Raw genomic sequence first — 13,644 nt, 5'->3', positions numbered from 1 at the left:
ATCTGTAAATCATGCTTACCCGACGCTCTATCTTGGTACTGAAGACAATCCAAAGCTCGTCTATTTGCTAGATCAGTCGTCAATTCTTGTGTTTAGTACTGAATCTAAACAAGAAAGGTAAAACTCATTTGTTACATGCTATTATGGTAGTAGTTTGGCTTGTTTGGCTAGAATGGAGTTCTGTACTTTTTTGGATTAGTATGGCACAGCCTGCATACTGTGGTTTTATGGAATAATACGGGATATAATTTTTTCTCTTTCTAGATCCTCGTAATTTCTATTTTTGTCACTGTTAAGCATGTAAACGATAATGTATCGTTTCTTTGCACAAAAAGTGCAGAAAAGGATCTTAACATTTGATGACCCTTCAACTTTCCTCCTGTTTTCGATCTTACTCTTTGACTACTGTATCAACTACTGTTTTAGGTTAGCACAAAGAAGACGATGTCCCTTAATTCTGCTGTGAACTACAGTGCAGGAGCTAATGGTCTAATCTTCATGATGCTTCTTACATATGAACCACAAGTCCTACAATTCATTTTCTCCATTATGTGATGCTAGGATTGCATCTCCAGCTACATATGATTTCAAGAAGCTACAAGAGTTAATAGAGATAATGTTATTTAGGGTAGGCATCCATGGCTATCTAGGCTTGAGCTTGGCCGTTTGAGTTGTGGAGCATTGCTTCTCGCTTGAATGTTTAGTTATGGGGCTTGGACTGTTGAATTTTCATACTAGACACATGGTTAAGACATTTGCTTTTGGAGGTGGTTTCTCCTCTTGTACTGAAATTGTAGATTTGTTAAGGTTGGCACTGGTGGGTTTAAGGAAAGGTAGAGGTAGGCCGAAGAAGTATTGGGTAGAGGTGACAGGAAACGAAGCATCTTCAGCTTACTAAGCTTACCAAGAGTACGTACTGTAGCGTCATCTCGCTTTCTTGTAGGATAGGCTTGGTGGTAGTTTGGTGCACCTTACCTGTTTCTCCTTTCATATCAATAGTATTTACTACCTCCGTCTACTTTTAATTGTCATGGTTTCCTTTTTTAGAGTCAAACGATAAGTACTTTGACTAACATTTTATAACGTATTTTTTCATCATATTGATATGCAAAAACTTGTAATTTATAGTATTTTTCGTATAGTTTTTGAATATCTAAATTTTTGTTTTAAATATCGAATTAATATAATATAATTTCACTTTGAAAATTAGTCAAATTGACTTTCGAAAAGCACAACATGACAAATAAAAGTGAACGGAGGGAGTACAGTATTTCTGTAGTTTCTTGTCCCTTTATTTCTGCTACTACTTGTTGTTTCTTGTTCTTTGAGTATTGTATTATTTGTTGTTTCTTGTGCTTCGAGTATTGTAGTATTTATTATTGTTGCTGTTCCTTTCCCTGGATGCGATGCAATGCTTTTTCTATTATTTTGCTATGTCTTCTTTACCTATGTGTATTTTTTTCATACTGCTTCGATATGAGTTACTTGGGCCAAAGGTCTTTTGGAAGCAACCTCTCTACCTTCACACAGTAGAGGTAAGGTTTGCGTACGTTCTACCCTCTCTAGACTCCACCTACCTATGGGATTACTCTGGGTATGTTGATGTAGAATAGTATTTTGCAAATCAGTGTTTAATTTACTATTTTGTCCATTATGTCAACTTCAACTTGGAAGTAGGGAGTTTGAAGCAAAGCAAAGCCCGGTATTTAAGTGGAGAAGGGTAGAGGGGCGGGCCCATTATCCACCGAGTTAGAAGGCTGTGATTGGTCCAAAGGGCGGGTCACAGACGGATTTCTCGGTTATAAAAAAAAGCAGGGAGTTTGAAGTTGAAAAACTTGTTTGCAGAGTATTTTGAAATAATAATTTTCACTCACTAAATTTCAATTGTTTCTCAGAGTAAAATTCATGTATAGACACAACTCGGCATCAAAACAAATATCTTTAGGCTTCTTTTTATCATTGATATGATGAAATGGCATAAAACTCGTCCACCTAATTCCTTTTCTAGACCGATGAAGATACTAGAATGCACTGTTCCTTTACTGTATTCTCATGTCATCTTTTTGCATGAACGGCAAGTTCATCCTCCTCTTTGTAGTCTCTCTCTCCAATAAAACATATTTTCTACAGAAATCAAACTTAATCTTTTTATTGATCTAGTATATGCTATGCTCTTTATGTTATGTTCAGTCTAACATACTCTTTTCATTCTAGTTATAGCTTTGGTCAATTAAGGAGTAGTCTCCGATCCCTTATTTTCTTTTGAAGAACCCGCACCCATGTTGTTCCTCTTTGTATAGAGGATTGAGTGTCTTTGGAAAGAAATACATTTTTTTTATAATATTGGAATTTTTGTCTCCACATTTTTGCTGATTCTCAAGTGACAATGTTAAGAGAAGTTGCTTTTCTGATGGATCTTCATTGGTTTCACCAAAACTTGCTTAATTTAACTGATGGTTTTGCTTCCTTGGTTTTCTTATCAGATTGAGATTAAGGAGCTAGACGACTTTGCGCAAACAGCTTTTCATGGCTACAAGAGTCTTAACCGTATTCAGAGCAGAATTTACCATACTACGTACAATAGCAACGAAAACATACTAGTGAGTAACTTTTTCCTTTGGTAGTGTATGTTAATACCCTTTTTTCGGTTATAATGTATACTATTTTCCTATGGAGATAAATTTTGATCTGTCTTTTATAGCTTTCATTTCATTTATTACCAGGTGTGTGCCCCCACTGGGGCTGGGAAAACAAACATAGCTATGATTGCTATTCTACATGAGGTGTGCTCTATTTTTCTTTCAGAGCATGTTCCATGCTGGGACTATTGGCACTTTGATGAAGTTATGTAACCTTCTTCTCTTTGCAGATCAAACATCACTTTAGAGATGGTTACTTGCATAAGGATGAATTCAAGATAATCTATGTTGCCCCTATGAAGGTGTAGGTCGAGAGTTGTGTACTTGTGTCCTCCAATTTATTTAACATAATTGGTAATATAAGTTAAATTTCTTCTCTAGGCATTAGCTGCAGAGGTCACATCAACTTTCAGTCACCGATTGTCTCCACTTAATGTAACTGTGAGGGAACTTACTGGAGACATGCAGCTTTCTAAGAATGAGCTTGAGGAAACACAGGTTCTGTCAAACTTCAGTTCTTGTAAAGTTGTTGATTATTTATTTATTGTCTTTCTGTTTGGATTTTGGCCTAGTTGACTAGTCGGTTGATTGGCTTCACTCTGATGGTGTCTGGTTATATTTCTTCAGATGATAGTGACAACACCTGAAAAGTGGGATGTTATTACTCGTAAAAGCAGTGACATGTCGCTCTCAATGCTGGTGAAGCTACTTATCATTGATGAAGTCCATTTGCTAAATGATGACAGAGGCCCTGTGATAGAAGCATTAGTAGCCCGTACACTTCGTCAGGTTAGCAAATGCTGTTATACTTGTTCTAGTGTCTACTGTAGAAATTTCAGTACTGTTTTATATGATGATGTTGCCTCTGTGCACTAATTGCTGCCGCCATCCTCTGCTACTGTTCCACTTCTCCAGTAAAGGCCTAAAATTGCAAGATAAAGCATGTTTTATTTTTTATAAAGTAATAATTTTATTAAAATTTGGGATAATTGAAAGATGCATGTTATTGGCATTTAGAACAGAAAATACAATGTTGGAAAAAGACATTTTAGAGCTTTTCATTTTTAAAACCAAAGGAATATGAGATGCATTAAGGTTATGAAAATGCTGTGAGACAGAGGTTTAAGTCATGAAAGTCTAACATGGAAATATAAACTTGGCAGCAAAACATATTGACAACTATGAGGGTTTAGGTTATGAACTTGATTGTGATATCATCTCATCTAGTGATAAGGTGGAGGTGACTCCATTTTCATGTGTACACGATTAGGTTTGACTTTTGGTTCTGGTGCTTTGACAGGTGGAGTCCACACAGTCTATGATAAGGATAGTGGGCCTTTCAGCCACATTACCCAACTATTTGGAGGTTGGTTCTCGAGTTAATATTTTCGTTTAGAAGTCCTCACCTCCATGTTGGACATTTGGGCTATACAGAGTGATGAGGCTCCAATATTTTGTTACATCCTTTAGATTCAGCTTTTTGTTCATGGCTATTCCTTCTGTGAAATCCAGGTTGCACAGTTCCTAAGGGTGAATTCAGAGACAGGCTTATTTTTCTTCGATTCGAGCTACCGTCCAGTACCTCTTGCACAGCAGTATATTGGTATTAGTGAGCATAACTTTTTAGCCCGCAATGAACTGCTTAATGAGATATGCTACAATAAGGTATCTTTCTCCAAAACCTTCCTCCTTTCTATTTTGCGGTCTCCCTATAAATTTCTGGTCTGACTCTTCACTTATGCAGGTTGTTGATTCCTTAAAACAAGGGCACCAGGCTATGGTTTTTGTCCATTCACGTAAAGACACAGTGAAAACTGCTGATAAGCTGGTAGGTTTTTTCATCAGGCTATGGTTTAACTCACAGTTAATCATTTTACTTAATAGTTCCCACTATCTTTGCTGCATTTTGTTTGCCTTGCTTTCCTCTTAGTCCAACTCAATTTTCTTTTCTTCACTTCAATTTACTGAAATCTTTCTCTTCAGTTTCATTACTTTCTGAATATTTTGTAATTCATTATCTGTATCTTCACTATTTATTCCTTATAAAATCTATGTTATACTTGTTTAAATCAATAGAAAATTTCAAACTTGTCTAAAAGCAATCTATATTTCTGATCTTGCGCCTATTTTTATTTGACTTACAACTCTGTCCATCTCTATTGCATATCTTGTGTTTTTGAAAAGAAAAGAAAGTAATTCATATTCTTATTTATACAATTATCGGGATTCTTAACCATTCCTATTTATACATCAACTACAACAGCATGCCCGGTGTAATCCCACAAGTGGTCAATCTAGAAAGAGAGAAACAATAGGAGTTGTTTTTTCTAATTAAGAGAAACAACATGAGCTTTGAAAATGTGCAAAACAGTCTACATGATGTAAAATGAAATGACCTGCTTAGCTCTTTTTTATTTATGGTGCTAACACAGTTTATTAGCTCAAACAGAAGACATCTTTGATATTCTGGATCGTTTATAGGCTACATATATAGTTTTGAGCTTTTGTTAGATTGTCATACTTTTGAAGGGGAACTACACTTTTGGTTGTAGTATACTTGTGGATATTTAGAGTAATGTTAACAGTATCACAAAAAAAAATATAAAATTGCCTCCATTTTTTGAACATTTCATATTCATATCAACAGGTTGAATTGTCTGGTAAAGGTACAGAGTCTGAGCTGTTCAAAAATGACGAGCATCCTCAATATGAGATTTTAAAGGCAAGCAAAATCTATTGTCCTTTAATTTAATATTCTCTTTACATCCTTATTATGCCATCTTTTTCTTAGGTCATTCAATCTATGCATTTCAGAGGGAAGTTTTCAAGTCCAGAAATAAGGAGGTCGTTCAACTGTTCGAACATGGGATTGGCATTCATCATGCTGGAATGTTACGTGCTGACAGAAACCTAACAGAGAGACTTTTCTCTCAGGGACTTTTGAAGGTTGGTTTGTTTGCTTTTCCAGTTATTCACTTACATTTTTCAACCTTTTTTTCTTTTAGTTTTAAAAACCCCTGCTTCATTCTAGGTCCTTGTTTGCACAGCAACTTTGGCATGGGGAGTCAATTTGCCTGCTCACACAGTTGTGATTAAGGTTTGTGGAATACTTTAAGAAATAAAATTTGAGGAAGATTGCACAAGTTTTAATATATTCTGAGCATCGTGTTTTTCTTTTGACTTGACTGCCATGCATCCAAGCTTTAGATGAATAATTTGAGCTTTAGTCTGGTACCTGATTTGGGTGTGATTTAGATTCAGCTCAACTGGATCATTCTGGATTTAGTCGATGTAGAATAGTTCTCTAATATTAAGAATTGTTTGTATCTTTATTACAATTCCATTGACATACGATTGCCGTTTAAGCTGAGCTTCTAATATCTAGCACAATGGAAGAAACACATTCCTAACCATATCTGGTGAAATAAATGGGTAGTTAGCTAGGATAACAAATACCAACTTGCTTACTTCTTTTTAGTGACTTTGTTGTAATAATTTGAAACTTAGGGTTTCGATGTCTGGTTTTCTTGATCTCGTTTGCATTTTCTTTTTGTGTCTGGCTTTGTGTGCTTTAATCAGGGTTTAGCTTGGGCTTGGGAACTCGTCCAAGAGTTTTCGCCTTACCAGTTCAATTTGAAACTAGCAGATATAATCTTGTTTTGATTTGATTGCATTCCTAACCTCCCATGTTTTATCCTTGCTTCATTGCATGGTTCACTAAAATATAGGGAGATCTTGGGTGTTGAAAACGGCCACCTTCATGTGCTCTCTAATCTTTATCATCATAACAAGTTCCTCTTTTTGCTGTTGGATACTTTTCTAAACTGTTTTCGAACTGGTCAAAGGAAAGATGTTGTTGTTGATTATTTGTTGATGATTCTGGTATGATATTGGTATTATGCTAACTGAACTCAACCATAGTATTAATTGTTTTTATTTGAATCATGTCTTATATGGCCTTGGACTTTGCATCTGATAGAACCCAGCTTATGGAAGAAGTGTAATGCAACATTCTGGATTAACTATGCACTCCATTGAGAATGTTCTCCTTCAAATCAAATGTTCCATTATGTTTTGGTCGCTAATTGTCTGAAATTTCACAGAAAACCTCTTGCTAAGAAAAACTGATGGTCCTGGTCCCTACTTTGGGCTGAAACATGTACTATATATGTAATTTGTCTAGTAAACTTAGTTGAATGCAACTGTATTCATTGAAGCTATTCATGTTATTTGTAAGTTAGTTTGCAGCTTTTTTACATGACATATTCTTTTGCATGATAAACCTTGTCCTGTGGTGAGTAATGCTTTAGCATTTCATCTCTCCAGGGAACTCAAATATATGATCCAAAGGCTGGTGGATGGCGAGATCTGGGTATGCTAGATGTTATGCAAGTGAGACATAATCTTCTCCGTGCTGTTACTTTTATTTGGTTAGTAATGTTGATCGGCACTCATATATTTGTGCTGTTGTGTAAAATGTTCTTCCCTGGTAGATCTTCGGACGTGCTGGAAGACCTCAGTTTGATAAAAGTGGTGAAGGCATTATAATCACTTCACATGACAAGTTGGCTTATTATTTACGGCTATTGACAAGTCAACTTCCTATAGAAAGTCAGGTAGAATGCATATTCTATGCCAATTTTAGACCTTTAGTTGTCTATTTGTTTCCTATATGCAGGGCTGCAGATATTTGATTATTTTTCTGATACATTCCTCCTTTAACTTTTAGGCAGAAGCATGGTTATGTACTTATGTAAAAAGTTACTTGTTAAAAAAAGCACGATTATGTGAAAAGTTGAAGCTTTTCTATCATCCACAAGATTTTTTTGAAGCTCTCACATACAAAGAGTAAATGCTACTCCTTTTACTTCTCCTGTAAAAAGTTAATAAGGTTTTTCATTTCTGCCTTTCACAAATTGCTGTATATTTGAATGATATTCTGCCCATCTAAAATATCCAAGTCCCTTTGAACAGTATTTTATGTAACAGATCAGCTCCATTTGAAAAAATGGGGTACTGGAAATTCACAGCTCCTTGCAATTTCTAATCTCTGTATTGAACATTCTTTTAATATTTTTTTCATTGACTCTCTTTCTGAACTTGTTATCTTGCAGTTTATCAATTCCTTGAAAGATAATCTAAATGCTGAGGTGGTACTGGGTACTGTAACAAATGTCAAGGAAGCTTGTGCTTGGCTTGGTTACACATATCTTTTCATTAGGATGAAGATGAATCCTTTGGCCTATGGCATCGGATGGGATGAGGTATAATTTCATGCATCTTGATCGTACATCATCTTAAACATAAACTTCTGATTTACTTATATTGTTATCAGGGCATTGTAATCTATGTATTCCTTCACGTCCCTTCCAAATTTTTAAAAGTAAGTAACTAACAAGAAAACAATAAACTAATGGACCTTCAAAGACATCATGTACTTTTATAAATCCTTTTAGGGTCTAGTGGATGAAAAGTCAATAGTTTATTTTGTACAAAATCATGTGTTGTCCAGGTGCAAGGCCTTGCATTACATTCATTTAGTTCTTTGAACATAGAATAGTATGAAAGTTCTCTTTTTCAATTTTACTTCTTTGGGGATGGAAGGAGATGGAGGGGTTGAATGCTTGGGAAATGAAATTTCTGTGTAGGTGAATTTTATATACTCTATAAAGATAGATGGAATGATGGAATTTTAGACATGTGCATTTGTAAATTTTAGTCGAGGGTCTATCGGAAACAACCTCTCTACCTCACACAATGTAGTGGTAAGGACTGTGCAAACCCCACCCCCTCACCCCCTTGTGGGATCACACTGGGTATGTTGTTATTGGGAGCTCGATCGATGGATCTTTTTGTTTGAAGAAGTATCGCAGATGAACAAGTCTTGCTTGACCATTAGTAGATAGGTGATGCACCATTGGATATCAAGATTACCCCTGAGGTTCTCATATTGGCATTTCTTGAATACAGCTTTCATTGTCACTAATGGCTTTTATAAGTGTGTTAATCGGATATGGTTAATATCTCAAGATAAAGTTGATTTGAGGTACTTGTTTTTGCAAGAGATTTGGGGAAGCAGCTAACAATATTGCATTCAAACTTAAGCTGATCCTCTCTTTTCTCTTTTGCAGGTCATGGCAGATCCATCATTAAGCTTAAAGCAAAGGGATCTTATAAGTGATGCTGCTCGTGCACTTGACAAAGCAAAAATGATGCGTTTTGATGAGAAAAGTGGGAACTTCTACTGCACTGAGCTTGGTCGTATTGCAAGCCACTTTTATATCCAGTATACTAGTGTTGAAACTTACAATGAAATGCTGTCACGGCATATGAATGAAAGCGAGGTATTTTGTTTTGCTTGCCATTTCTTTCACTTAATGGATCATGCAATTTGCTTTGTTCAGTTATGATTTTGTCATTTTTTGGTTTGTGATCCTATGTTAGCAAATATGGACATATCTAAAGGGTAAATGCTATCTACACCTTGTTCTAAGACCACTGCTTACTCTTTGTTTGTATAACAATTTCTCCGTACTGGAGAACCATTACATCAACATATAGTTAATTTCTTGTATCTATTGTATTAAATGTGCTCCAAAAATTGGAATTAATGGTCTTCGAAGATAGAAAAGGAGCTGAATACGAAATCTGGACCTTATAATTTTCGTTGGAACTTTGTCATTCATAGTGATAAATTCTTGGGGATATTGGAGTAATTTTGAGCCAATTCTGTTTTGGAAATGATAAGGGAAATCATTCCCAAATTGATATGATAAAGCGCAGAAATATTTGAGGAATTTATTGTTCAATTAAGATACAGAACGTTGTTGCTTGTCAGATAGACAATGATCCTCTATATCATTTTATGTGACACTTCTCCTTTTTCTTTTTTGGTTGTTCACATATTTTGCGCATACTATTTACTAGTGTAAACCCATGCATCAGCACAATGTCCAACTTAAATTAGTTGCAGTATCACATCTGATGGTGTTATTTATGGAAGAAAATTCATAATGAACTTGAATAATTAGAAGAGATTTTGTTCGAGGGGCAATTAACCTTAAAAGTAAGTGAAGTTCTTCTTAGTGTTCTAAACAGTAACCTGTCACCTGTAAATAGGACAGAAGCCATTGTTCATTTATCTCTATCTAAAGGATTGCTTTAGTAGTATGTGTATAACACCTATTAAATGAATTGCCAACTATTTCAGTTTTTCATCTTCTATTTTATATGGTCCTCTTTGTTAAGTTTTTTAATTGTGTGTCACAAAATATTTGCTTTTACTTTTACTTTTAATGGGTTACCTCTCCTATGTGGTTTGCGAGCTATTGCATAGGAGCGGGGGTTTTACCTTGTGCGCACCCAAAGGGTAGCGGGTTTCCCTTGTTATAGAAAAAAAAAATTACTTTTAATAGTCATGATTTCCATTCCTACATGTACTAAGTTTTGCTGTCCATTGTTTATCATTGTGCTTTCTCTGACATTTATTTTTTAACTGGCTATTAGTTGATAAATATGGTAGCTCATTCATCTGAATTCGAAAATATTGTTGTCCGAGACGAGGAACAAAATGAGCTTGAGATGTTGGCTCGCACATATTGTCCATTGGAAGTCAAGGGTGGTCCATCTAACAAACATGGAAAAGTTTCAATTCTTATTCAGGTATTGGATAACTCTATGTCCATTAAATACTGTGTGGCTTCTTAACATATAGTGTTTTAACAGTGTTGATTGTATCTTGCAGCTGTACATCTCTCGAGGATCAATTGACACGTTTTCGCTGATCTCTGATGCTGCTTATATAAGTGCAAGCTTGGCACGTATTATGCGAGCTCTTTTTGAGATTTGTCTGCGTAGAGGGTGGTGTGAGATGTCTTCTCTAATGTTAGACTATTGCAAGGCTGTGGATCGCAAAATATGGCCCCATCAACATCCTCTTAGACAGTTTGATAAGGACATTTCTTCAGAAGTTTGTTCTCTATAAATAACTTCTGTTAAATAAAATTTTCAACTAGTTTATGCGTGTTAACTAAGAACTGGTGTTTCAGATATTGAGGAAACTTGAAGAAAGGGAGGCAGATTTGGATCATTTACACGAGATGCAAGAGAAAGATATTGGAGTTTTGATTCGTTATGGACCTGGAGGAAAGGTAGATTATTTTTTACAGGTTTTTGGTTCAAGGCTTATCCTGTGACTTTCAGTTAAAGAAATGTTTTTGAAATTCCAGGTTGTTAAGCAATGTCTCGGATATTTCCCATCAGTCCTGTTGACTGCTACAGTCAGTCCAATCACTAGAACGGTTCTGAAGGTGAGTACATTTCTGCACTTGCTTTTTCCCACTTGTTCTATCTGAAATTTATTCCCTTTGTACCAATTTAACTTCCAATTGTATTCACTTTACTAAAAGAAACTTCTCTGCCACGTTTTAGTTTTTGTCAATACCATATAAGCAATATGGTAACATTGTACCTAAGTAGTGTAAATTCTTCAATACTAAAAGAACTCCTACCTTTGGAGCCACTTCTACTTATGCAACTATACTATTAACACCTGCGGCCACTGGCGGGTCCAAGAAGAAAGACTCGCAATGAGATAGAGGAATCATCTATCATTTCCTTTTCTTTTTATCAAATGCAAAGAGAGATATTGCCATGAAGCTCCTTTATTATAGGTGGATTTGGTTATAGCTCCACAGTTTGTTTGGAAGGATCGAATTCATGGCACTGCGTTGCGCTGGTGGATTCTGGTTGAGGTACAAACTTGTTCATTTATATTATGCTTTGATGTGTATAGATGTTTATCAATTTGTGATACAGTCTAGAATCTTTCCTCTTAAATTGGCATGGTTATCAAAATCTATCACTCTAGATTACGTTCTGTAGCTTTGAACATGCTTGTTTTTAACAGTATGACAATAATAATAATAATAATCAAATATCATATTGTGTATGGAATTTGGCCTATGCTCATCTGCGAGGTGTCTTACCTTGTTTACCTTTCTTTTTTATTGCATTGGTTTGACCTGTCTATTATTCAAGCTTTCTTCTTAGTTTTATTCATCTCCCCAGGAGTTTCAAATGTGGTTCAAATAAGTAACAGTCATGTCATGCTCCATTCCAGTTTAACAGTAACACATATAGTTGCAACCCGAGTACAAAGGTGCTTTTGTTTGGGTTTACTTGTCCAGAAAGGAGATCAGAGGTCATTATGTGTGGCAAGATGATCTTGTATTTGCATTACCTATTCTCCTCTTTGCTTTATCTTGGGCGTGATAGTTGAAAGTAGGTTGGCAAGAAGAAAGTCAGAAGCTTGTCAGGTTTGGTAATAGGAAGCCATGCTGAGCAGGATAGATCCACCATTATGGTATCTAAACCCAGTACTTCCAATGCAGAGTAAGAACCTTAAAAGGTTGAATCCATAGAGTATAACTCCTGGATCCACCTCTAATACCTAGGCAAGGGTCAGTGTCATAAAGATATCAATTTTAGTGGTAAAGAAAAAAATATACCCCCTCCGTTTCAAAAAGAGTGACCTGGTTTGACTTGACACGAAGTTTTTGAAAATAAAGAAGACTTTTGATTCTTGGGGTCCTAAATTAAAGTTATGTCAAATGTACTAAATTGCCCTTCAATCTGTGGCTTTAAACATGCCACGTGGAAAGCTGAAATTAAAATGTTACCAAAAAAGGAAAGAGGTCATTCTTTTTTAAATAGACTAAAAAGGAAAGGAGGTCATTCTTTTTGAAACGGAGGGAGTATAAACTTTCTGGTGTTACGTGGATGCCATGAGGAGATAATTGGTGGTCAAGGTTATTTGCAAAGTAACTTATGGGTAAGGAAGTGAACATAACTGTAGAAATAGAGGAATTACGTTTTGTTCCACCGCTTCATATTTTTCTTTTGAGAATTGGTAATTGTATCAATAAGAAGTACCAAGAAGGTGCAAGCAAAAGGATTAGTGATCAAAAGCAAAAGTATGTTCTTCTTAGAAGGATTCTATCACATTTACAGCTCCTCTTTTTCACTAGTAAAATTTTGTTTAAAATAAAAAATAAAGCAAAAGTAAACAGGTCATTTCTCTTCTGAATAGAACTTTCTTTGTCTTCAAAGCCCTTTATGTTTCAGCACTTCAAAAGCTCAGTTGTGTCCATGGGCATGTACCATTTAAGTCCCACCATGTTGAAGAACAGTTCCCATAACTAAACAGTGATGTTGCAGTGTAAAAACAATTGCTATGCTCTCTGAACTTACCCACACAAAAAACATCTGGAGCACAATTGAGATCTTTGTCTTTGTAAGTTTTCCCATGTCAAGCATGGTTTATGGGACCCCAACAATGAGAAATACATCACCGTATATGGAGCATTAGTTTTCCGGATCTGTTTCCAAGGCCTAAATCCTGAAGTCGTCCTGAAATCAAGCTACGATAGCAAGATGTTCACTGTAAACTGACCCCTACATTCAGTTTTCCAAATAATCCTGTTCTGGCACTGTGACAAACCTTGGAAATTCTCCAAAATCAATAGTAATTTAGCAAGTCTACCCATTTCCCAGTCATTCAAGTTCCTTCTAAAGTTGAGGTTCCAATCATTGTTGCCTCTGTTGGACAACTATGGTTTACTGCCTAGTTATTGCTCATTAAGGTGTTTAATCGCACGGCCATCTTGCCTGCGACGCATCATTCATAAAAAGTTGTTCATTAAGGACACATGAAAGAGATCAGTGAATGGATTGATAAGGGTCTTAATCAAGGGAATAATGTTATTGTAAGACTGTTCTGGTGCTTGGTAGAGTGCAGAGATAAGAAGTAAGAGATGGAAGAAGAGGAGGAATGAAAAAGAAACATAAGAGTGAAGATTCATACACATTTGATATTTCTATGTATAATCCATCTGCTTAAACACAAGAGGATTCATGACTTCTAAAAACACAAAAAGATACTTATGATGTATTGATCAAAAAAGAGAACAAAACAAAGGATGCATATGATATAAGGGAAACTTTA

The 13,644-nt window shown here is 35.7% G+C and overlaps 1 protein-coding gene across 1 annotated transcript in view; it reads left to right on the top strand.

The window, feature by feature from the left end:
• The window catches only part of LOC125872047 (DExH-box ATP-dependent RNA helicase DExH14), a 33,204-nt gene that overhangs the window by 4,018 nt on the left and 15,542 nt on the right, over positions 1 to 13,644 (top strand). The window contains exons 8-27 of the mRNA XM_049552706.1: positions 2,484 to 2,600; positions 2,724 to 2,783; positions 2,870 to 2,941; positions 3,021 to 3,137; positions 3,267 to 3,428; positions 3,940 to 4,005; positions 4,152 to 4,304; positions 4,384 to 4,467; positions 5,287 to 5,361; positions 5,454 to 5,585; positions 5,671 to 5,736; positions 6,966 to 7,031; positions 7,133 to 7,255; positions 7,754 to 7,903; positions 8,771 to 8,983; positions 10,146 to 10,301; positions 10,384 to 10,608; positions 10,688 to 10,789; positions 10,868 to 10,948; positions 11,312 to 11,392. Of these exons, the coding sequence (XP_049408663.1) occupies positions 2,484 to 2,600; positions 2,724 to 2,783; positions 2,870 to 2,941; positions 3,021 to 3,137; positions 3,267 to 3,428; positions 3,940 to 4,005; positions 4,152 to 4,304; positions 4,384 to 4,467; positions 5,287 to 5,361; positions 5,454 to 5,585; positions 5,671 to 5,736; positions 6,966 to 7,031; positions 7,133 to 7,255; positions 7,754 to 7,903; positions 8,771 to 8,983; positions 10,146 to 10,301; positions 10,384 to 10,608; positions 10,688 to 10,789; positions 10,868 to 10,948; positions 11,312 to 11,392 (2,301 nt within the window). The remainder of the gene's footprint in view (positions 1 to 2,483; positions 2,601 to 2,723; positions 2,784 to 2,869; positions 2,942 to 3,020; positions 3,138 to 3,266; positions 3,429 to 3,939; positions 4,006 to 4,151; positions 4,305 to 4,383; positions 4,468 to 5,286; positions 5,362 to 5,453; positions 5,586 to 5,670; positions 5,737 to 6,965; positions 7,032 to 7,132; positions 7,256 to 7,753; positions 7,904 to 8,770; positions 8,984 to 10,145; positions 10,302 to 10,383; positions 10,609 to 10,687; positions 10,790 to 10,867; positions 10,949 to 11,311; positions 11,393 to 13,644) is intronic.

This window comes from Solanum stenotomum, chromosome 8 (assembly GCF_019186545.1).
Source record: "Solanum stenotomum isolate F172 chromosome 8, ASM1918654v1, whole genome shotgun sequence".
Classification (NCBI taxonomy): Eukaryota; Viridiplantae; Streptophyta; class Magnoliopsida; order Solanales; family Solanaceae; genus Solanum; species Solanum stenotomum.
This window is presented reverse-complemented; position numbering and strand designations above follow the sequence as displayed.